The sequence below is a fragment of the Euleptes europaea genome, chromosome 10 (assembly GCF_029931775.1).
Source record: "Euleptes europaea isolate rEulEur1 chromosome 10, rEulEur1.hap1, whole genome shotgun sequence".
NCBI lineage: Eukaryota > Metazoa > Chordata > Lepidosauria > Squamata > Sphaerodactylidae > Euleptes > Euleptes europaea.
Genome location: NC_079321.1, coordinates 44,806,798 through 44,833,014, shown reverse-complemented (window position 1 = coordinate 44,833,014; position 26,217 = coordinate 44,806,798). Strand labels below are relative to the sequence as shown.

At 40.5% G+C, this 26,217-nt stretch overlaps 1 protein-coding gene across 6 annotated transcripts in view; it reads right to left on the bottom strand.

Annotated features, from left to right (window-relative positions):
• Nucleotides 1-26,217, bottom strand: part of ADGRB3 (adhesion G protein-coupled receptor B3) — a 576,088-nt gene that overhangs the window by 354,253 nt on the left and 195,618 nt on the right. For 4 of the 6 annotated variants that reach the window (XM_056856072.1, XM_056856071.1, XM_056856073.1 and 1 more), the window contains 4 exons: nucleotides 22,213-22,374; nucleotides 13,772-13,936; nucleotides 8,467-8,631; nucleotides 6,973-7,137 (listed from right to left, as the gene is read on the bottom strand). In XM_056856072.1, coding sequence (XP_056712050.1) covers nucleotides 6,973-7,137; nucleotides 8,467-8,631; nucleotides 13,772-13,936; nucleotides 22,213-22,374 — 657 coding nt within the window. The remainder of the gene's footprint in view (nucleotides 1-6,972; nucleotides 7,138-8,466; nucleotides 8,632-13,771; nucleotides 13,937-22,212; nucleotides 22,375-26,217) is intronic. The other 2 variants (XM_056856076.1, XM_056856075.1) reach the window with 2 other exon arrangements.

Here is a 26,217-nt window from a genome sequence, read left to right as displayed (position 1 = left end):
TGCTCATAAGTGTTGAAGGACATTTTAAAATATATATTATTATTTCTTTAGTGATGGGAACTGATATAGGGATGGGAACAACACAATAAATATGCCTTGGCTTTGTACTGGAACATACATCTAGAAACAGATATGTAAACATAAGCTTTGATCCAAAGGTGCTATTCTATTGACAAAAAAAAGCAGCCCCTGCATCTGAAAAGTATTTCTGTTTGCAGAGACGGAGATGGCAATTTTTGGCAATTCCTGTCTCCTGCTGCACACTCCCATTTTCCACACACCATTCCAGGAGATGTACTGACCCAAAGAAGCACAATTTGGGGAGGGAGGCACAGAAGTGGGAGGAGGTAAAGTTGACACCCTCAACTGAGACTCGGTTGTGCTGCTTAGGATGCCAGCCATAATTCCTGCAGTATGGGCTGTGCAGTCCCACACGTAAAGTGCCGGGGAGGGGGACATTGAAACGCTAAAAACTCCCTTTGATTCAAAAGTAAGGTGCAGGGTTTCATTATCACAGAGCATCCAGAGCCATTATAATGTCCCCTTAACAACCCCACAGGATCATCTTGCAAGTCTACCCCACCTTGGGCAGAGCTAAGGTGGCTAGCCCTACCTATTGTCTACTGACGGTAGACGGGAGTGCTGCTGGCATATGGTTGGTATTACTATGGGTTGCAAGCTCTATTCTTCCTATGTACAAGTATGTGTGTGTATAATGTGCCATCAAGTTGCAGCTGGTTTATGGCAACCACAGCAAGCGGTTTTCAAGGCAAGTGAGAAGCAGAGATGGTTTGCCATTGCCTTTTTCTGCAGAATGTTCCTTGGTGATCTCCCTTTGAAGAACCAACCCTTCTTGAGATCTGGCAAGATCGGATGATACAATGCCACCTTCCCTCCCAAAGTTCAAGTAAGATAAGCTAAATAAAATTAAGCAAGGATAGATATGCAATGTAGAATATTGTGTACTTTCTATTATGTGTGAAAGTGATTACCAAATGTCAAAATCTCCCCTTAAAAGGCAGATTATAAGAAATAAATATATCCTCATCTGTCCAGATAGTCATACAGAAAGAGAAAATTAGACCTGCTTGACCAAGAACTCTGACACCAGTCATAACCTATAAACAGGTCCTCATAACTAACTATTATTAACTAGCTATTGCCACTCCTTTGCTGGGCAGCTCATTAAAAATATATACCGTATTTTTCGCTCCATAAGACGCACTTTTTTCCTTCTCAAAAGTGAGGGGAAATGTGGGTGCGTCTTATAGAGCGAATGTGCGCACAGAGCCGGCTGGGCGCGCTGGGAGGCAGCCGGGGAAAGCTGCCTCGCGCCGTTCCAGCGCGCCCAGCCGGCTCTGTGCGCCCGCCCAGCCCGCTCTGTGCGCTTGCTCGCCTCCCAGCTGGGAAGCGGAGGGGGGGCGGCTTGGCGCGCCCGCCCGCCTCCTCTCCGCCCGCTCTGAGCGCTTGGCGCGCCTCTCCCGCCCGGCTCCTCCCAGCTCGCTCTGAGCTCTTGGAGCGCCCGCCCGCCTCCTCCCCGCCCGCTCTGAGCGCTTGGCGCGCCTCTCCCGCCCGGCTCCTCCCAGCTCGCTCTGAGCTCTTGGAGCGCTCGCCCGCCTCCTCCCCGCCCGCTCTGAGCGCTTGGCGCGCCCGCGCGCCCACTCCCTGCCCGCGTTTTTAGAGGAGGAAAACAAGATTTTTTTCTTGTTTTCCTCCTCTAAAAACTAGGTGCGTCTTATGGAGCGGTGCGTCCTATGGAGCGAAAAATACGGTATATATTCAGTCAAAACCAAAGGCTGAAGAAGCATAAGGTATCCTCCTGGATAATAAAATCTGCCAAGAATGAGCTTTTCAGTGGATGGTGAAAATCATCAACACCTCATTAGTACAGTGATCAGTCCACTTGATGTATAAATAGGCAGAAGTAAAGCTGCTTTGGGGGGCGGGGGAGGGCTTCAGTTCTGTCAGTATCAGCCAATACTATTAAGTAAAATATTGGAGAAGGCATTGGCCTCTCAACTCCTGGTATACCTGGATAACACTGATCATTTTCTAGAGCCTTTTAAATCTGGCTTCTGTTCTGACCATCACACAGAAACCATCTTGGTTTCCCTGATAAATGATATACGTTGCTCTACCAAAAGACCAGTGTATTGATCATGTCCCTGTTGGTTCTCCTGGACCTCTTTGTGGCTTTCAGTATCATCAACCATAGCATTCTTCTGGACTACCTACTCTTGGTGGAGTAGAGCTGAACTGGTTCCAGACCTCCTTAGAGGGCAGGTCTCAGAAGGTGGTGCTGGAGAACCTGCTCTCCTCCTTGGCCACTGGCCTATGAAATACCTCAAGATTCCATTTTTTCTCTCATGTTGTTTAATATCTACATGACACTGTTGGGATAAATCATCTGGAGATTTGGAGTGAACTGTCAACAATTATGGGGAGGGGGTGGCAGTGCTAAACCGTGTCTGGAGCTGCTGAAAGACTGGATGATTGTGAACAAACAAACTTGATCTAGACTAAATGAAAATGCTGTGGATTAGGGATAAAGTTGACATTGGAATAGGTATACAGCCTGTGCTGGATGAGGTTGCACTTCTGAAAGAGCAGGTTTGAGAATATGAAACTACTCTAAGGCTCAGAGGAGATATGGAACAAGCTTCTAAGGCATAGTGACAGAAAGCTCATAGGATATTTTATAAACTCCGGACAAATAGATACAGGGTTTTATGTCGGACTACAATGCAGAAGACTCCCATGTTACAGTTTCACTTCAGTTCAAGAGGTTAGATCAGCAAGTAGGACAGGATGTGGACGAAAAGAGAAACTTAACTGTTATTACACCTTAATTCATACCTTTAAATACTTTTGCTGTTTATATGATTTGATTTTTTGTCTCATTTTCTTTGATGTATGTATCTGAGAGTACCCTGCAGAAGACATGTTCTTGTATTTTATTATTGGATACTGTAGATTTGGGGAGTTACCTTGGGCATATATGATCCACATAAATAAAGAAACTAATTAGTAAGCCACATGCACAGTAGCTCAGTGGTATCAGTGGGAGTGTTTATGTTCTAAGAGAAAGTTGACCCAGAATTTGTTTGTCAGAAATATGGTGGGAATATCATCCATGAAAATAATATTAAGTTGAATTAAAAGAAAATTAAATCACAATGAACACACATCTATAAATTATACATAATTGATCTATAACTTATATGTGAATGTACATAACTTATTATTTATTTGTAAATATACGTAAATAATAATTGGATATATAATATTCTTAATGGCTTAAACCATTAATGTTTGTTATTGTAATATTGAACTGTGATCTAGAATGATATAAGAGCTCTAAGATAAACAAGAATATCACGTATCATCTACAGTACTTGTTAACTTGTAAATTGATTTTATTTGCAAAATATTTTATTAACAGCAGGTGGCAACCTTTGAAAACTGGATTTTAACAGCACTGGTTTACTTTCAAACATAGACATGCAAATGCTGTTACAAATATAAAATGGAGCTGTATTTAGCTGGAAATATTTTTTACTGAAAAGTTCACATTGTGTTTTTATTGCATTGCACAGCATCCATTAAAATCCTCTCCCTCCCTCCAATAACCTCCCCTAACCCCTACAATATAAGGGTAAGGTGAACAAGTTTGAGGTAACTGCCTCAAATTTTCCTTAGCATGGGTTTGGTGGGGGAATGTAAACCTGCCCCCCATGAACCCATGCGTTCTGAATGAGACAGATTATCTAGACTCCTATAAGTCTGACTTTCTACCTAGGTATGGGACAGAAATCAACTTGGCCATCTTGGGCAGTTAATAACGGGAATGCATCCCTGCTGGTTCTCCTGAGTGGCTTCCAATACCATTGACCATTCCAGTTCACTGAGCTGTGAAGGGGCCAGGAGGCACTATATGGAGAAATTCCATTCCTTCTTGGGGTACTGATCTCAGAGATTAACAGTTTGTCCCTTGGTCTATGGGATGCTGTAAGTTTCATCTTGTTTCCCATGTTTTTAGCATCTACAGAAAACTGATGAAAAATTGATCTGGAAACTTGGAATATCATATTACCAGCATGTTGTTGACACCCAACTCTCTCTCTCCATTCTATCTACTTCCAGGGCTATAGTGCAAATTCTGAACTAACAATAAGTGTGGGCAAGTGGAAGCTTAAGCAATCCAAGGAGTAAATAATGTTGATTGTGGGTAAAGGTGATATAGGAGTAGTCAGACAACCAGTCTAGGATGAGGTTGCATTGAGGGGTGCTGTTGGATCTTTCACTATTGCTTGATAAATAATTTGCAGAGGTGGCCAGAAGAGACTTTTACCGGTTTATATTACCAGCTGTGGACATTCCTGGAGAACACAAACCTGGCCACAATATACATGCTTTGGTAACACGCATATTAGAATACTGTAATATGCCTTCCATAGGACTGCCTTTGAACAATATGCTACACTCAGAAATTCACAGATAATTTCTACCAGTAAAGATATTGGTGATGGCCAAAAAGTCAATAAGTGGGTTCTAGATGAAATCAAGCCTGAACTCTCCCTAGAAGCTAAAATGACTAAACTGATGCTATTGTACTTTGGTCACATTTTGAGAAGCCATCACCGGAAAAGACAATAATGCTAGGAAAAGTTGAAGGTAGCAGGAAAAGAGGAAGACCCAACATAAGATGTATTTACTCAATCGAGGAAACCGTGGTCCTCAGTTTGTAAGACCTGAGCAAGGCTGTTAATGATAGGATGTTTTGGAGGTCATTCATTTATAGGGTCGCCATAAGTCCGAAGTGACTTGATGCCACTTAACACACACGAAACAAAAAGGAGGAAAGAAAAAGATGCATCTGACCAAACATACTGTGAAGAAGCCAACCTCCAGTTGCTGTCAGAGACTCAGGGCCTCATCCTGACTATACTGGTGCATGTAATGGTCTACAAAGTGATGATGTGGAATAAACTAGACCTGCCACCTTCTCAAATAGCATCGGTCCCAGCGGCACTGCCAGTGTCTCAGGGGCTTACCTGGGTTGCTCGGGCAGAGAACCAGCCCAGCATGCTGAGCAAAATATTTGATAAGCTACTGTTTCTTATACATATGAGGGATTGTCTGCCCCTGTGCTATAATGACCAGCATCAGCATGGAGTTACCCACATTGATATTAGAGAGAATTAGATTAATATCAACATTATTTGCAGAACACCATGGACAGGAAAACTGATATATATGATTATAGACATAATTAAAACATAAATGTGAGCCAGTGAGGAGTAGTGCTTAGACTTGAAAGACTAGGGTCTGGGGAACCCAGGTTTAAATCCCCATTCTGCTATGGAAGCTCACTGGGTGACTTTGAGGCAGTCACTGTAAGGTAGATTATCCTACCTTACAGGGTTGTTGTGAGGAGAAAATGGAGGAGAGCAGAAAAGCTGCTTTGGGACCCCTTTGTTGAGAAAGGCATGAGAAGTACATTATTTATTTATTTATTTATTTATTTATTAGATTTATATCCTGCTCTCTATCTCGGCCCAAGGCCAGGCTCAGAGCAGCTAACATCAATTTAAAATCATACAATGCAATACTAATACAAATATACAAAAACAATTTCAGTCAATTAAAAACCATCATTCTCTAACATTAAAATCTAATTGGTGCCATTCATTGGCACACCGGTCCGCAGCCAGCCTGGGAAAGAGCAGCCAGGATGGAAACCGTTGCTGCCCTCAACCATAGGCCTGGCGAAACATCTCGGTCTTACAGGCCCTGCAGAACTGCACTAAATCCCACAGGGCCCGGGTCTCACTAAACAGAGAATGCCACCAGGCTGGGGCCGAAGAGAAATATAAATCAATATAGCTGAAGATGGGGAGGCAATAAAAGATAGGTTGGTGGGTAGATGTGAAGGAGAGAAGGAAGCAGGGAAAGAGGATGATATGGGGGCTGCCAGGAAGAAGAAAATAGCGAACAATGTGGGGAGGGGATATAGGAGAAAGTGATGAACACCAACCCACACTCACTCACACACACACACACACACACACACACACACACACACACACACATGTCTTAGCAGGTTTCCCACCACACAATTGGGCTTGGCTCAGCCAGCACTGGCCAACTTGGCCAGAGTTTTCTCAGTAGAGGCTGCTAGGGGGACAGAAGGAAGGAAAGCTGAAGATGCGAGACAGATAAAGGTAGGCTGGGTGGTGGGTGGAAGGAGAGAGAGAAGTAGGAAAAGGGGAGAAGCTATGGGAGTTGCCAGGGAAGGGAAAGAGGAAATAGCGGGGGAGGGTTAAATGAGATGTCTTTGAGGGTCCCCTGCTTGTAATACTGTAATTTTGATACGATTTTGCCATTTCATACCCCAACAGTTGGATACGTGAGGTGGAAATACTATAAATCAAACCACAAGATCACTGATTCATTTCAGAGTTGCTTTGCAGTACACTCGTAATCAGTTACCCCCTTCTAAATCCATTCACCTCAGTGGGCTTAGCAGGGTGTAATTTGGTTTAGGGCTGCACTGTTGATCATCTTAATTTTAACTACTTTTCACTTCACTTGTCTGTGGATCAAGATGTCTAGAATGGATTCTTGTAACAAGTTAAAACTGAATTCATCCATTAAATATATATCCAAATAATGTATGGAAGTTTTAAAATAAAGGAGATTATAGTTTAGGAGCACCTTGTAATTTATTGTTCAATACTTTTCTTCAAAGCATAGCAACAAATTTTGTTCACAGATGAAGCATATAATACCTAACAAAAATTTGCAGGGTTGTTGTTGTTGTTGTTTTTTGTAATGAAAAATGTTTCTGCTAGGTTTTAAATAAATATTCCTTCTTAAATCCCATTTCCTAACATACCTCTTTCAGGCGACTGTGTTTAGTGAGAAACATATCCTGAACCGCATGCTCTAAACATAACAGCTGCTTCTTACCTGGACATCGCTGTTCACTACACCGCCTAACTTCCTCTCCCGTTCCTTCACACTGTTGTCCAGTGATAGCTGCTCCTTGACATATCCTTATTCGCTTCTCCCAGCCACCATCACATGACTTGGAACACCCACTCCAATGGCCCCAGTGATTCCATTGGCCGTTAGCTGTTTGGAAAAATGGTCATCAAAAGTTCCATGATAACAGGGTTGGAACCCAATCAACCTTAAACCAACCCAACACGTTTTATCTAATACTTCTCTTCTTTTCCTTGCCCAGCTGCACTGTCCTTGTAGCCAAGCTCCCTTTAGAAAACTGGCTCATAGCCAGGTATAAATGGGTACAGGTTTACATTCATTCACATATGTAATAACATATCTTGAGAAATGGCAAAGCATGGTGAACAGACAGAACACTACAGGCATGTTCCTTGCAAAGGTAGTGTTTTTAACTCCCATTAATTTCAAAGGGAAAGAGATAAGCGCTTTAAAAAAATCTACTGTTGAAATCAATGGACTTTAATGTGATTAGATCTGGCAAAATTGTGTCCCATCTATGTTAAAAGCAAAGAGGATGGCATCCATGAAATCACACTACTTTCCTATATAACTAAATGTGGACTGCTGGTAACTGCACTTTCACAGCATGTCCCAAATGCATAAAAACTCAATTATTTCAAACAGCGATTGCTAGTTATTTTCATTTAAGCTGCTCTTCTAAAGCTTCAATATACTCTTTGTGCTGTGTTTCTTTTCTTTGCACTCATCACTATATGTTTCTGTTCACTTCTATTATGTTTTTCTCATTATGATTTTCATTAATACGTTTGTGTTGTATAGCTCAATAAAAATATTCTTATTAAAAACGCTAAGGAAAAATCCCTGTAATCTATTTATAATAGTTGAAAGAATTAGAGTTTGCAGCTTTTGCCTCATTCTGAAGATAACTCTGTATTTTACACCTGTGAAATGCTTTTTTACACATATTTTTAAATGTTCCCAAACAGTCACATCTAAGAAGGAAATCATGAACATTCTATAGAAAGCTATCTGTAGCACTGAATCCTATGGTCATATAATCAAAAACTGTATGCCAGAATTCCCCTTCATTACATTGGTTGATGGCAACTCTCAGATTTAGTATAAAGGGACATGGATCTAGCCATAGTTTAATTTCAGTATTTAACCGCAGACTTATGTCTTACATTGAAATTAATGGAACTTACAGATGGTTCTATTTGGCTAGACCTAATCCACACTTCCCCCCCACCCCCAAGCCTTAAGAGAGTTCAGCAAGTTACACACATTACTCTTCCAAGAATGTCTTTAAGAAGAATGAGGGGGAATTTTTCCTTAGCTGAAAAAAAAATAGGCATCAAATTATCACATATGAAAGACTGTCAGACATGACCTCTTAAGTCTTCTTCTGACACCTTTCCCCTATTAAATATATATATATGTGTGTGTGTGTGTTATCCCTGAAAGAGTCTTATGTACCTGTACATTCGGGATTGTAACACTCCCTACTTTCGGCCCATGGACCTCTGCACTCCGAGCCTCCATGAGCAGCTGCTGTGCACTGCCGACTCCTCTGCTGTGTGCCGTTGGAACATGTCACCGAGCACTGGCTCCAAGCACTCCACTCTTGCCACTGTCCATCAACTATTGCAACACACCCAAAACAGAAAGAGAAACACAACCCGTGTTACCAGCAGGAACCAGCTTGGACCCCTTGCTACCAGCTCGCGCTTGAACATCATTTTCAAATAAGTAAGTACACTGGAATATAAAACATCAGAGTACAACCCAGTCCTCCATAGGTATTGCTGGAGGCAAACCTCCAAAGAAATAGGGTCCAAAGAAACCTCTTCCCTCTAGTGCACAACAATTACACTGAACACATCAGCTTTTATGTGGAAGCGCTGGGCAGGTATAAGTTGAAGATACAAGTACTATGTAGGAGAAGTAGGACTGGATCATTGTAAGAGATGCACAAACTGACATTCTATTCAATATAACAGCTACACCAAAGGAAGGGAGGGACTAACTGGACTTACTGTAATTCTTTCTTTAGATGCAGCAGCACCCATGGAAAATAATGTGCCTTACAATTTCTGGATGTCATGCAAAAACAGGTGACAACTACTTTGTGTATACATAATATCTAACGTACAGGACAAAACATATAGGTTGGTATCCCTACCTGGAAGTAAGCCGTGCCAAATTTAGAGGAAATTATTTTTTTAGCAAGCATGTATAGGTTTGATCTGCATGATTATAGGGTTCACTGTCATTTTTGCCTGAACACTTTTATCAAGAATGCATTATAAATGTAAGGTGGTGATTGTCATGATTGCATGGAAAAGTCTGTTTTGTTTCCTGTCTCCCCATTTCTATTTATTGGTGAGAATGGAAGCTCAATCCTATATCATATCTAATTCTCGATCCTGCAACTGACAGATGCAAATGGCTAGGTTTGCCAGCTGCCCTCCAGTCTTTTACACCACATCTTAGTTTTGGATAGTCAGAGTGACAGTTCCCCTTCTCACCTCAGTCACTCTCAGTTGTTGTGGTGATGTCCTACATTCTACCCTACCTTGTTAACAGGGCTACACCACACAAGATGTTTGGCCACAACCCAATTTTCATTCCCTGCAGCTAGGTGGCCCCTGAAGGAAAACTTGTTTTCCAAACACCACAGAGCCCAGTTCCTACGGGGACCATCACCCAAGGGGAGAAGGGACTCCTGCCTCCCCCCTGAACTGTTTTCCTGACCTAAAATGGCCCTGGGGGCATTATCTGCCCCATTGCAGGGCTGGGCATGTAGTATTATTTGCATGTACAGCCCCTAAAGGGGGGAATATAATGCCTCCTTGGGGCTATTGGAGGTTTGTAGGGTTGCCAGGTCCCTCTTTGCCACTGGCGGGAGGTTTTTGGGGTGGATCCTGGGAGGGCAGGGTTTGGAGACACTTCAATGCTATAGAGTCCAATGCCAAAGCAGCCATTTTTCTCCAGGTGACCTGATCTCTATCGGCTGGAGATCAGTTGTAATAGCAGGCGATCTCCAGCTATTACCTGGAGGTTGGCAACCCTAGGGGTTGGGGAAATAGTGAAGGAGGCAGAAGCCCTTCCTCCTTTGGCACAAGGGTCCCAATTCAAATCAGGCCCTGCAGTGCTTGAAAAGTAAGTTTCCTGAAGCTGCCATCTGGCTGCAGAGAACGTGAGTTTCACGGCCAAACATCTCATGTAGTTTGGCCTGTACATTTCCTACTGTAACAGAACCATGGAAATAACGCCAAGTATCTTAATTTGAAGCCCCTGCAGCAGCAAGAGATGTAGCTGGTGTGGTGGGGTGGAAGACAGTACCCAACCTCTACAGCTAAAGGTTACTGTCGGGAAAGAAGGAATCCTTGCTGTTAACTGATTCTTTCAGTAACAAACTTAGTAACCATAAGCATTTGGGGCATTAAGGCCAAAGATGGCACAGGGAATAGGACAGAACATGGACCCAACTGCAACAATCGTGTCTCTGCTCCTGCCCAGTTCTCTTGTTCTACACAACTGTTTAAACCCCAGCTCCAAAGACTGGAAATGAAACTATCCCTACGTTTATATGCAGTGCAGCACACACTAGAACTACAGTATCTGACATCTAAGGCTTGATTTGTGACAGAGTTGCTAAAAACAGGTTGACAGTTACTGATTTATAGCAACTTGCTTAAAAGTTCTATCATTGCCACTAGCACCTGAAAGCATTCCTAATGAGGATGCATTGTACTGGCAGGCAGGGCAACTGCCATGAAGTACGGGGACCTAAGGGTTCAGTCAGAGCCTCTCCATCATGCTAGGGTTTTCTTAAAGGGAATAAGCCACAGAAGGGAACTTCCTGACCTCCCACCTCCTGCTACAGCCTGCCATGCTCCTGAATTTCTATTCCTAACAGTTGCAAGTCCCTTGGGAACAGCATGGAGATGAAGGAGGAATCTGCAGGACAATTGGGGGAAATCACCAAAAAACAAAAACAAAAAACAAAACACCCTTCCATAAGCAGAAGTGCTTTCTACAACATAAAGAAGACCAGGATCTACAAACTGCGTAAATAAGATAATTAAGCTGGATAAGTAAAATAATTAATGTTACTATGCATTCAATGTTTATTAATGTGGAATTAGGATCACATTCTTACCACAGTACACTGCCCTAAAAATGATTGAATTTACTTCCAAGTAATGGGTTGGATCCAGACTACTGCTTCCATGGGTATGAGGATTTCTGTATACAGAATATGAATCTCCCACCTCCACTCTCCTGTGGCAGCCTAAAATGCCTTCAAAATCTTGTTCCTGGGCACCTGCTCTCCTTAAACAACAGGATTGGGGGGCATTTTGGCCTGCCTTGGGAGGAGGAGGGGGGAAATTGTCCTCTGTAAACAGAAATTCTTGTGCCTGTGGAACTGTCTAGTTGGCTCCAAGCCTATATGTTTAGGACTAAACCATAGAACTGTAAGAAAAAATCAGATCATATGTTAGGGAAAAAAGAAATGGTTAAATGTTTCTAATAGAGACAGCAGGATAACAGAAAGAAACAGATACAAAAAAGGAACCATTAAAATTATGGCTGAGAATTAACACTGTATGTTTACACATGGATCAACAGCAATTACCTTTTGTGCATCTAATATAATACCTTCTTCATTTATTTAATGGCTTAGGAGACACACAACATGGTTGGACAATCATAGATTCAGATGAGCAACACATGTACACACATATATTTTTTATATATTTAACTTTGATTATCATCCATGGAATTGTATCTATCTATGTCTTTAAACAACTGAAAATCAACATCATATAACAACACCTGACTATCTGGATGCAGGTACACAAAGTTCATCAGAATGTCTTGCAACAACATATATCAACTGAAGACCAGAAAAGACAACGATATTTTGATTCTGTTGAAAACTGAAGAAGTCTCACTTTCCAAATATGGACACTGACAGAACCTGCTTATGCTGTAGCCTTCCATAAAGGCAAAAATATTAAGTGGTGTTTCAATTCTTCCTATTTCAGATCCACTGCAGTACAATGTTAAGAGCAGGGGAGGCCAAACAATAATTATAGTCTCTGATTTGTGTTTATGAAACATGATTATGCATTGTGAAATTGGTTGAAATGAGTGATTACTGAGTCATCCAATATTTCTCAGATAATATACTGCACTGCAGTTACTTATCAACCAATGGAGTCTATTGTGTACACATGACCTTCGCATCTTTCTACTAAGCTAGCTAAATGGCTCAGATACTTTATTAATTTTTTATTGTTCTAAATCTGCTACTAGTGATTGTTCCCCTACTGAAGACTATCTTAAAACACATTATTACAAGTAAAGCACTTTAAAATATTAATTTGATTTGTGAGAAAAGTCACTGGAGTGACAAATCTTGAACAAGGGAGATTCTAATTAGTATTCCCACAGTAGATGACACACAGGCTGGCATGCATATTTGAATGCAATTATGCTTTTTGTTCAGCTATACTCTGGAGTAGCCAGTAGAGTCCTTCCTATTCCTTTGGCCATCATGCTGGCTCAACAGTAGTCCAACGTCATGAACAGAACTGCTTCTATCTTAGTAGCCCTGCCTCGGGTCCTAATGTACTCTATATAAATCAAGCAGGCCACATTATTAATCAGAGGTTTCAGAACACCTCCATGGGCACTGTCTGTACAATAAATAGATTTCTGAATAACAGTAAAACCCCAGTCTTCAGAAAGATTTTAACAAACCATTTTATACCATAATGTCTCCTATGTTTTATACATGCTAATGGAATCTTGGGTTGGATCGTATAAACTGTAAGCAAATGCTTGAAGCTATTGATCTTTTCCACCTCCCCTTCTCCTAGCAGTCTGAGACCTCCAAAAAAGCAGATGATCAGAGTTCTACGGATGGGAGCTGCTGTGGAGAGGGAGAATTGGACAGTGTTGTTTACCTTTCTTTCTTCCACTGACAAGAGTTTCTTGCATCAGTGTAATCTTTCAGAATGAAAGGGAAGTGTGGGCAATGTTTCTCAACCACCACCACCCTGCCCCTTCACAGCACTTCCCTCATGCCCAGTTGTATTTTGTTTATGGAGCACCTGCCACTTCAAGCATCAGGTTGGTCTCAAAGAAAGGGGTAGACAAGAAAGATCCACAATCATTATCACCCATGCACTTGTAACTCATTGGATTCAAATAACGTGTTTATTCAGGACATACTCCTCTATGTCTCCTCCATTCTTCTATCCCTCCACTCTCTTCGGACACAGTGAAAATATCCACTGCTGTTCAACCTATATTCATGATATTTCATTTGGTGTTTGGCAATCAATGGCATTTATGCTCAGTATATATATTTTATGTTTTATCGTTAGCGGACAGGATTTGTCTTTGAACAACAGCACTCTCTCCATATCCAAATCATGTCACAAGCTGCTTTTGGATATCATTCACATTTGAAAAATGCCTTTTTGTGTGACACAGGAGGGGGCTTTGAAAAAATTAGCAGATAGAACTACATGTGCAGTTTTGCAGATCACATTTTTAAACTTTAAGGGTAGCAGTAAGATACCTTGCACAGCATAGCACCACACCTATTAATTTTCTCCAGACATCACAATCGTACTCCCTTCATGTAGATTTTAAGCTGAATGAGCACACACACACACACAAAACAAACAAAGGAAACCATAAAGGAACTATGCTGACCCCGCCCCACCCAAGTAAGTAACAAATGTTCTATATATATGCTCACCAGGGCAAAGAGCAATATTGCAAGGCTTATGTTGTGTTTCAGGTCCATCACATGATCTTCCCCCATACTGAGGAGGTATACATGACCTTGTTCTAGTTCTTTGGCCTCGACCACAAGTGAATGAGCACAAACTCCAAGGTGACCACTCCTCCCAAACTCCATGTACTGTAATAAAGCAAAGAGGCTTTAACATGGAAAACAACATGACTACCCAAGAGGGTTGAAAGCAAACATAGTAAAATTGTAAAAGGAATTGTGTAGCCAGCATCAGAGATGAAGTGAAAAAAACAGCATTTGTACCATTCAAAAATACCAATGAATGAAACTTTAGAGTGTTTAGGAAACTAATAGTGCTATCCTAAGGAGAGTTACTCCAGTCTAAGCCCATTCATTTCAAGGGGTTTAGACTAGAGTAATTCCCCTTGGGATTGCACTGTAAGGGCCAAACTAGATATGGCAAGATTGATCTGTAATCAAGACCTTCTTTGGTGTGTGTGTTTTAAGAAATGCAGCTGCAGAAGGGGAGAATCAGTTCAAGGCTACATGTGAAGACCTTTCCTCTGTGGCATTGTTGTGATCTGATTTGCCCTGCTGCCACTTTCTTAAACTGCCTTGTGCCCCGTAGGGGAAAATACACAGATATTCGATGGTGCCTGTACTTTTTCCTCCATAGCAACTTTTGGAAAGGCAATTTAGATTGGGAAAAATGGCATACGGTTAAACCTGAATTCCTATAGAACTATACAAACCGACAAACAAAACTAGGTGGCCATGTTGGTTCACAGCAAAACTGCTGCGCACTCATTGTGCACCATATGTTGTGTTATCTTTGTTGGTTTTACTTAAAGAAGTTATATGGGTTTTGCTTGAGCTACTTACTTCAGTTGCTTTGTAAAATAAAAGGAGAGAGACAGAGAGAGATCTTGATCATTGAGCTCCAATGTCACATATAGTTTGGCCCTAATACTGTCTCAAACACTGATCACGAATGGAACTCCAGGTTGTTACTGCACTCTGCAATCTTACACACCGTGCATAAAAACAGTCAATTGAACTTGCAACAATTGTAAGTATGGACAGAATCACAGCCCCTCAATGCAATCCAAAACAATGCTCCAAAACACACACAGCTCTCCTGTGTGTGTAGGCCGCTCCTTTCATCCAAATAAAACTGCAGATCTACAGGCACAAAGGAAATGTAGGGAAATATTCAGCTTCTTTCACCGAAATGAGAGGACACACACACATATATGTATATGTGTATATAATTTTATTTTTGTAACAAAGACTTATTTGGTGTAGCCATAAATCAGGCCATTGTGGAGTTTATTTCATGCCACATATTGGAACTTTGGATTGGACTCTGCTTAACATTTCTCTGTGTATTTCCAGCAAACCCTCCCCCCCCCCCAATGTGAATCTCCACACAGCCCTCTGAAAATTCCTAGGCTTCCCCAGTCCCCTAGGAGCAGCTTTTCATCAGGCATTTTGGGCTGGAGGGAGAGGGGTGAATTGAGTTTTCATGGTGTAAATCCTTCAGTTTGTGGAAACGTTAGGTGGGATCCATGTCTGTATCACTGGTCTTGAGATAAGGAGTGACCATTGACTCTCACAGCTCTTTGCCATATACATGACAAAACAAATACAGAACTACTGATCTGAGCCCAATTTTTGACTAAGACAATTATGGGGGAACATGGATTAAAGGAAAGCCTATGACAATTAAATTTTTATACAACACTGTTAAGGCTCTTTTTAATTTTTTATGCAACTCACAGTAAGACTATTGCACGACTCTTTGGTGTGATCTGATTTAGTTTTAGTTTACTTATACTTCCTAAAAATGTTCAGCCACATATACTTTTTTAAAAACCTAAACTGATAAATCAGATACGAACAACATTATATGTTATATGAATATTTCTGTTTCAATTCACATGCTGTTGCAACATTTATGGACACAATCAAAAGAACATTATATTTGCCTATGTCCCACTGAAATAAACAGTAAGAGGGAGAGTGAAACACCAATTTATTGGAACAAGAAGACCTATTTTCACCAAGATAGTAAATGTATCCCTGGGCTCTATGGCTCTACTACTTCAGACTGCACATGGGGATTCACATTACTGAAACCTCTTTAATACAAAACAAAAATTCTCTCTGTACATAAAATTAGTTGCCAGGGAGAAGCTCACAGTCTCCATCACATATTAGTTTTCTGTTTGCAGAGTTTTTTTAATGTTGCAATATTCAGTCATGTGAGCCTCACCAGTTTTTAATTCTTCTCAGATACAGGATTACAATTTCAGTAAGAACTAAAAGAGAAATAAAAATACCTAACATCCTTTGGATTGTGTCAGATATCTGCACTAATTATGATGAAACAATTGACCTCTGGAAGACTTATCTTCTTTTGTGTCAATTGACCCATAATTATTAATATCATCTATTAAAAGAAGCATAATCTAACAACATTAGGCACATTAGTGGGACATTATATACAAAATACTGTCAGACTTTGACATAAGGATAGTTAAGTCTTTTATAAAAAAATAGAATATGAGTAAACAGGTATTTTATAAATATGATTAATAAATGAATTATGTCCTAGGAAGAGGTATGACTGTCTATTTTGATGTACCTGAAGAAATGAGCTCTGGCTCACAAAAGCTCATGTTGAAATAAATGTTGTTAGTCTTTGTGGCATCACTGAACTTTTGTTTTACTTTACTTTGAGAGATCATTGGACGTAACATCTCAAAGGAACACTGACAAAAGGATCAAGAGTTAGTTCTAATAAACTATTCATATAGACAACACCCAGTGGAACAACAGGGCCATATTTATTTACCAAGCCCCATGTTGTCTATGCATGTCTAATGTGATCACTGCAAGTAAAGCTGATAATGAATGATTACCTGATAGCATCTAAGTGTAAATGTCATGTATTATCGGGTCTAAACATGTTGACGCAACATTGGTATATGTTGGTTACATGTTATATTCAAAATGTAGGATTTAGGTAAATCCAGAGGCAGGTATGGGGAGGACAGGATTATCCCATTATGTATTGATTCATCCCCCTTTTTATGACACACATATAGTCCTGAGCTGATAGTTCAGAAGTCTCTGGATGGTATCCAAGATTGTCTGGGATACTGGTAAATGGGTCCCAAAAAATTCCAAAAATATTTGGGATTAATTGGGAGTATTGGGAGCCAGTGTTTGAAGGCTCCCAGGACTATTTTTCTTCTTTATTCCTGGAGTTTCTGCATCTTCCTGGACTTCATGTTGTCATGCCAGGTTGATTTGTCTCCAATTATGCTCTTTTAAATTGTTTTTGTTGACTTTGCAAAGTTCATGTCAGCTTTGCTTTTGCAGTGGATTCTCAGGTTTGACATTTCTGTATATTATCAGGTTGTGCATTGGTGGAATTCTCTGATTTTTACACTTGCTAGGTCTACCACAGAATTCTTATTCAGTTTGGCTTGGGTGATTCTCAGGTTGTACATTGGTATGGATTCTCCGGCATGACATTACTGTTGATTCTTGGCTTGTACATTCGCTGGGTTCTCTGATTTTAAATTTGCTAGGCTTGCAACAGAGTTCCTATTCAGTTTGGCTTGGGCGATTCTTGGGGTATACATTGGTATGGATTTGCAGGTTTTACATTTTTTCCCTATAGAAATCAGTGGAGGATGGTTGGGGGAACCTCATTCAGACGCCCAGAGGCCCAATTCAGTTGAAATCTGTGAGTTACTTAAAGGGCAATCACCAACACTTCTGCTGCAATGTTGGTGCCAGTAGCTTTTTTTAAAAAGAAAGCCCTTCAGGCCCCTTATAAAGATCCCCCGTAGGTAATAATGGATTCAAGAAATATCAGAATCCTTAAAAAACAAAACAACCCCCCCCCCCCCCGTGAAACCAGGAATAGCTTCTTCTTCTTCTTCTTTTTGGCTCCCTGATATCCGGATTCGAAAAATACTAATTCATCATAGTTGTTACCTTAAACACTAATGTAAATTAACATAAAAGAGCTTTGCAAAAGACTCATTCATTCTGAAAATTTTAAAGAAGGGTAACAGAAAATCCTTCTTTCAAGAAGCACCTGACCAAAGCATGTTTTGTGGTGTGGTGTTGTGGTTGGAGTATCAGACTAGGATCTGGGAGTCTCAGGCACAAATCTCCACTCTGCCATGGAAGCTTGCTGGGTGACCCTGGGCCAGTCGCACACACTGTCATCCTAACCTACCTCACAAGGTTGTTGTGATGATCAAATGGAGGTCAGGAGTAAGCCGCTTTGTATCCCCAAAGGTGGGATATACATTAAGTAAGTAAGTAAGTAAGTAAATAAATAGTGTTTACTGTATGGCATGATCATACTTTTTGTTTGGCATCTGCTGAATCATGATGATGCCCTGAATTGCATTTGATAAAGAAACCCATGAAATTTGTGTAAGATATATTAATATCTGTCTTTAGCGTCCCACTCAAAAAGTGGTGCATCAACTCTCATACTAGACCACATCTTCCCAACATAATGGTAATTGATTGAACTCTGTTCTGTACTTGCATGTGAAGTGCTCATGGCCAGACCAGATTAGATACTGAGAGTTCCATGTCTGGAGCAGAAAAGCTTATTTTTTAAACAATAAATAAATAACAACTACTAGATAGATAGATGCCTTGTGTTCTTCAATCAAACCTCCCTCTCGTGGGCTTAATTGGGTGGGGGGAGGAAAGCAGGAAAGAGTCAATCCTGCTACAACCACATAGACGTCCATTTCAGATTGGGACTATGGCACAAGGGAATGGGGAATTAGGTCTTTCTCCCAAACTATTTACCTGGTCTAAAACTTCTTTGGGGCAAACACATGATACTGATATGGGTACTGATATGGGAACACATGGGATTACTGCAACAAATGGCATGGGGGAACAGGAAAACAGCATGGAGGAAGGCTTAACCTCCCTTTCTTTCACTCACAGCCCATTCCTGACCTGAAAGGATGAAAGCTCTTAGGAGGGCAGGAAGGTGTGGCGCCAGCATTCGTGCCCCCTGCTCCAGCACCCATGCCACTTATGGCATCCAGGGTGGCATGGATGCCAGTGGGGGAACCCAAACGACATCCTCCCGGCGCTGACATAGCAGCACTGCCCAGGAACGCCAGCTGGGCCTTTTGCTGGCATCCCACTGGTACAAAGCCCCATGCCGGAGACCCGGGGCTGTGTGTGTGTTCCAGTAGGCAGCTTCCTAACCCCTTTTGCCCCAGGTACACTGACTAAAAGAACAGCATTGCTGCACCAGCTTTTTGCTGGTGCAGCCTCACTGTTTTCAATGGAGCAAAATGCTCCATTTAAAAAAACCACCCTTTTAAAAGGCTTTTTAAAGCCTTTCGGTGGCCGGGGAACAGCTTTGGAGGCACTACGGAAGTGCGGCAGCCATGCCATTCCCGGCCACCAAAGGCTCAGGAATGGGCTGCAGGAATGCCAATTTGAATTGGGCCACCACATTTCTGTTAACTGAAGTTTAAAAACAAAACAAAACATTGGGAGCTCCAGTCATGGAACTAACAGCATCTTGCCTGGGTTGACCCTCATTTATAGCAGGGAGTAAGAATTCTAAGGCAATAGGGAATCGAAATTCTATGGAAGAAAATAAAAATGTCAGGTGTTAAAAGAATGTCATGTGAAATACGAAAGTGATATAAATGTGATGCCATTTATTCTGACTGCATAATCTTGAATGTTTTAGAAATGACTGTAGTATCAGGACAGGAATAAAAGTGTATAGCAGGAGCAAAACACAAAAAAATAGGGACCAGAAGGCTATGGAGAAATAAAAAAATATATATACCAGGAATAAAATCTTGACTTTCCAGCTACTGAAATTCCCAAACCACCCTTTTCTTTTGAAGCCGCTTGTGGACAATGGTTGTATACAGTTAAATTTTCCATCACAAATTTCAGCACTAAAATGAAACACTGCAGTTTTTAAGTCATTTTTCTACAGCAGATTTCTGATTCATTGCTAAACGATACGTGTGCAGGCATAGAAAAAACATCTCTACATAATGCTATCAGCTATGGATAGTAATTCTTAAGAAAGCTAATTGCTTACTTAGATAAAATATTCTAGTTTAAATAGTGCCTTTCACTTCAGTACAGAAATTTATGCTCAGCTGCAGTCTCTTCTGCCTTTGGAGGACAATGTTTAAGAGATCATGAGCAGCAGGAATACAGACTCTCTCCTCCAACAAAGATTCATGTTTAACCAGGATCTGATCTTAGCATTAAGCAGCAGTCTCAGATCCTGGTTAAATTGATCCCTTGAATACTATTAGCTATGGCTGCATCCACACGGCAGTACTTCTCTGATGTGGGTTCATTGCCTCTGTAATTTGCAGTGGCATCAGAGAATCCACAGAGCAGTTTCCTCCACACTTGCATAGGTCATCCCTTTGTGGCCCCTTCCCCTGCATCACTGGAGTGCTTCTTTCAGGCTTTTAAAAAAAGGAGTTGTTATACTGCACAGTATTATAATACTATAGCAATATAGTAGCTAACGAGTTGGCAAAAAAACCGTCTGGCGGCAGGGGGGAGGGAATCGCAACCATGAATGGATGACAGCGGTGAAGCTGTAGCACTGTAGATGACAGGTTGGAATATGTGCAGCTTCCCATCTACACAGCATGAAAACCAGCACAGACTGCAATCTTTCAAGAAATATCATAGCAAATCAAGGGGAAATCCTGGACAACTGGACAACTGGAGGACACTGTCATGTGGATTATTTATTTATAGAATTTTTATGCCACTTCTCCTGGGAAACCTACCTGAGGTGACTTAAAACAGCACTTCAAAACATAACATTAAAAATTAAAATCCAGTATTTTCTTTAAAAAAAAAAACAACCCTTGACTGAAGGCAGGGGAACAGAGAGCAGGGCTTGTCAGGCAAAAAACTGGTGGGCTGGAAAATGACGACGAAGTGGTCCTTCAAGTACCTTGAAGTACGTCGATGTACTGAAAAATATTACTGCAGTTTGACAGCAGAACATCCATGTGGATGCAACCTATGTATGGTTAAGGACTGTGCTGACACTTCTCTTAACCCTAGTTAATGAGGGAGGAGTATGCATTTGCCCTTGTGAGGGAAAGGGGTGAGAGCATTAGCACATCTTCACAGGGATGGCTGCCTATTTCTTAGATGGAAGAGAGCATTACATCTGCACTAGCCATAACTGTTTGAGGGTTTTTTTTCCAGTCTAGTAATTCTGTGGAAGCTGAAGGAGGAGGGAGAGAGGTGAACATCTGTATTTCTTGAGATTCCTTCCTTCCTAAGAGAAGGTATACTATGAGCCCAGTAGCTGGTGTAGCTGTACTCGCTAATAACCCCTATCATTAACAACTATCTACTGCTACTTTAAGATGGAAGTGTAGTAACCATCTATCTGACCATATGTTTCAAGGGGGGGGGATACATAGCACTAAGGAACAAGAGGCCATAGCCCAGAGCTCGATCGGCTGGCAGAAGATTTCCAGATAAAAGATTTCAAACAGCAGGTATTGGGAAATATCTTCCTCCACCGTAGTAGACTCAGAGCAGAAAATGATGAGCTGGATGGAGCAATGGTCTGACTTGGTATAAGGCTGCTTCATAACATCAAAAAAAAAAAAAAAAGAACTGCAAATTATGAATCCCACCTGCAGAAAACAGGGAAGTGGCCCATCGCTTCCCAAATCCTCTGCTGACACACTGCTCTAACACATCATCATCTGGTGAAGGGCTTCACACAACCAGCTTACCTTGAATTGGAGCTAATATAGGCATTCTCCCAATTGTCACTCAGCATTGAGAGGGGATGTGAATTGGCCTTAGATTAAATTTAGCTCACTTCATGACTGGTATATTCAGAGTTATTATCCACAACAAAACATACTCTTATTCAGGGAAAGAATGCTATGGTTATACAAGTACCGTGTCACTAAATATAGTGGATAGTGAATTCCATCCATCTTCACCTTTCCAAAATAATGACAGTTTACAGGTCACTTATCTCAACAAGAAACAGAGGTTCCCCAGGGTCTTTGTATGTTCAGACCTCCTCATCACCAGATTAATTGGTTGGTCATGAAAACCAGTCAGAGATTAAAAGAAGCAAGGGGCTATCAAAATAACAGTGATATGTGTGATACAGGAGACATTTTCTTTAAATTTCTGGAGCTCAAAATAGAATAAAGCCTCTTATGAACCACTACAGTTCTAAAATCAATAATACAGAAAAAAAGATTTAACAGATGAATGATCATTATACTCACTTATTCTAATCAAAGTGCCTTTGTGCTAGCCCCATCTTTAAATACTGGTATTTCAAATGCTTAGAATTAAACAATTCAATAACATCCACAATTTCATGTATTGGCTGCTAACACTACCTGGACAGAGGGCAGTGTTATTGCAAACCCTTGATTCTCTTAAAGGGCCGCTGCAGTGTGTCCCGTAAGGTGATACACAAGTTCTGGTTCGCACCTGCGACCCTTGACCACAAGTAACTGAACATGTACTCCACTGGGCCCACTCTTCAACACCAGATTCACCTGTATCCAAGACAATAAACAAACATGAATACAGCAATAAGAATTATTACAGTTCTGTATTAAAGTGTTCAATGGCATGCAAGCATCGTTTAGAAAAAGAAATAATGACACTATATTTTTAAAAACAAAAGCTTACTGAAATAAAGTACCTATGGGAAAATATGCAGCAAACCGGCGGGGGGGGGGGGGAACACTTTGAAAGAATGAAATCATATATGTGGCATTAAAAATAAACAAACTTGATCAGATGCCAGCTTTTACCATTTCAGTTTACCGTTCTTCATTGTCCCTGGAATAATACTTCTGCCTAAACCCTATACCAACATAAAAAGACTGTTTTGCATGACAGGGCAAATGAATGTTTCAGAAACATAATTATCACATCAAAATGAAAACAGAGTGATGGCAGCAGAAGTCTTGATTTTTTCTTCTTTCAATCCATTTTTGTCCATTGGGAAAAGCTCCTATCACTTAATAGATGAAGCCTCATGATCCTACCATGCGTTTCATAAACAAACAAGACCATTTTGTACCATTTACAGAACATTACATAAACACTGGAAAAGTTCAATTTTCCTTATTGCTTCTGATACTAAGGGATGGTTTCTAATATTATACAGAAACATGAAAAGAGGAGTCATTTTTCCTTCTCTGCTTCTGCAGTACTTTTGAGTAGTAGGATGTGTATCTCATCCACATTATGAACTCCTGAAGATATCCAGGGCCCTCTTGACATTATTAAAATGGAGACAGATGGCAGCAAAGCAGTGTGAGTTGTGTTTCTCCCCCCACCCACACACATACTTCTATGTATTGTAGAAACTAGACTCCATCTACTTATCCATCTTTCTAATCTCCAGTTTCCAACTTTCTGTTCCATTCTTCCAAATTTCTGTCAAACTATAAGCAAATAATCAAGAATCCAGAGAGGAATTTGATTCAACTGCTGGGGACACTGTTAGCAAGGAATATCTGTAGTCTCTACCTCAGTAGTATATCTGAATGCAACTTTTCTCTCATCTAGGTGAATGGCACAGAGTGGTAAGCTGCAGTAGTGCAGTCCAAGCTCTGCTTACGACATGAGTTCAATCCCGATGGAAGTTGGTTTCAGGTTGCCGGCTCAAGGTTGACTCAGCCTTCCATCCTTCCGAGGTCAGTAAAATGAGTACCCAGCTTGCTAGGGGTAAAGGGAAGGTGACTGGGGAAGGCACTGATAAACAAAGTCTGCCTAGGAAATGTCAAGATGTGACGTCACCCCATGGGTCAGGAATGACCCGGTGCTTGGACTGGGGGCCTTTACCTTTTAAGGGGGAAAGTAAAGCATTGTTCTTTTAAGATAATATTGACTTCAGAGCAAAACCTAGCCACTAATCCTGACACTGGATGGCCTGACCGTCATTGACAGGGAAAGTGCAATGAGTCGCTGTGCACAGAAGACCCCTAAGAGTCCTTTTGATGTACAGTTCAATTCCATCATGTCAATAACATTTGACTAGTTCTTTTTATTTTTGGATGGGTTAAGGTTCGGCGGAAGCAGGGAAAGAATGGCAAAAAGGTGGAAGTTAATCAGTTGTTTGATCTTGTAAATATTCCACAACTACCAGTGTTTTCAATGGGAAGTTGTAATGTACTTACAAATTTGTACAACAATATGAATAAATCAGACTGAACGATCTAATGAACAAATATATATTGTTATTGTCTCCTCAAACATATTCCTAAGTGGACTGCTATATTATCAAATGTGTTTTAGCACTGGATACTCTGACCCTTTTTAAATTACTTTTATTCTCAAAGTATTGGTTAAGTTCTGTTACTTTCATAGTATCTAAAGTCTGGGTGACAGTGTGATCATAAGCAGAGTTATACCCTTCTAAACCCATTGACATCAATAGGCTTAGAGGGGTACAACTGCTTCAAATGGCACTGTTAATCAATTATAGGAAAGAATTTTTAAGGCAGAACTCATTTGTGAATATTTGCTATTGGAAAGGCATTCTGGACACAAAGGCATCATCCAGTACAAAGTTTCTTAAACTGTGGGTCGCGACCCCATTTGGGGTCGCATAACTGAATGTGGGGGTTGCAAAACATTTGGCAACAGTATAATTTTTTTATGATTTATTATCAGTAAATGTTTGATTTGTATACTTATTTTATATACCTATATAACCGGGGTCATGTAAAAATTTCTCGGGCGAAAAGGGGTTGCGAGGGGGAAATATTTAAGAAGCCCTGATCTAGTGGACAATCTGGATTGCTGGCAAGTTCATTTTAAACTTTACAAACATAAATTGTATTTTATGTCAATTTCTCTCATACAACTTCCTTTGCCTAATTGTGCAATTCTAAGGAGAGTTACTCCCTTCTTGCTTTGAAGTTAATGGGCTCAAGAGGGTGTAATTATGTTTAGGACTGCACAGCATGTCATGTGACCACACCCAGGCTGTAGCTATTAATTCTTTCTTGGTTGTCAAAATGCCAGTGCATATCCATGTGGCAATGCAAACGTTAAATTCTTCCTCCATATTCCTTTTAAAAATCTACTTTTGCAAAGGAGGGTAATTTGTACTGGCAAGTATGATCCTATATAGAGCAATCATACATTCGATTTTAAGATATTCTGTTCCAGTTTGGTACATTGGCCATATAGAGCATCTTGATAGTTTTCAAGTTAATTATTTTAGAAAGTTGCTGGGCATTCCATGATGTATCTCCTTCTCCACTCTATGGTTAGAACTGGGGCTCCCAAACTTACCATCTACTATATATCATTAAATTTTGGTACTCCCTCTTTGAGCCATCAACAGCTCCCAATATGTTTCAGTTGTTAATTTCAGGTATCTCTCTGTCCACCTGGACTAGAAGGTTAGACAAAATATTTTCCTTTCCAATAGAGCAACTGAAAGCTGCAAGGAATAGTATTTGGAAAGCAAGCTGTAAACAATTACAAAACAAGATCTTAAATGAGGATTGGTCCTTGGTGTTTAAAGATGCAAAGTGTAAATGCTCACCTTGCTTCTTCCAGATGCTCTTTAACATAACTTTTTCCTTGCCAGACTATTTCCGTTGGTTAGAAATCCATAAATTTAAACAAGCTTTCTTATTGGCAAGGTGTAATGCCTTAGACTCAGCCGAAATGCGAGGGAGATACAATAAAATTATCGCAGAAGAATACAAATAACCATTTTGTCCAGATCAAGTAGACTCCCTAGCCCTCATTATTTTAGCATGTTCACAGATTAATACTGCACAAAATAAATATATTACTCCCTGGATAAAACAGCTAAAGACACTTTCTAAGAAGGGGATACTGAATTATCTGCTGTTAAGTAGCTCAGTGAATTGTGTAAGAAATGTGACAACTTTTTCTTTATAGTGTCAAGAAAAAAATAATTTTCATCCCCTCATTTTTTTTTTTTTTTGGTAGTGTGAAATAGCCAATGGCTGTTAAATCTAGGGAAAGGAAAATGCCAGTGCACTGTTCCACCACCTGTTCCCCAAATTCTTGGTCTAGGTACAAAATGTTGCTAAATGATTTGTAGTTATGCTATCAGTGAGTCCAACTAGATCCACTGCAAGATTAAACATTGTATTGAACATTCTTGTTTTTTGTTTGAATGTTTTAAGGAAAATGGGAACAGTCAGTTTACTAATGTATCCACTTCAGAAGTCAGAGCAAGACAGGCTATGGCAGAGTAAATTCCCACAGCACATAATGGGTGAAGATCCATGTATCAAAAGTGTGTATGTGCATGTGCATGCTGGTTTATGATTAAGGGCATTATGAGTATTATATAATATGAGTATTATGAGTATTATATTTCATCTGTGAAATATTGG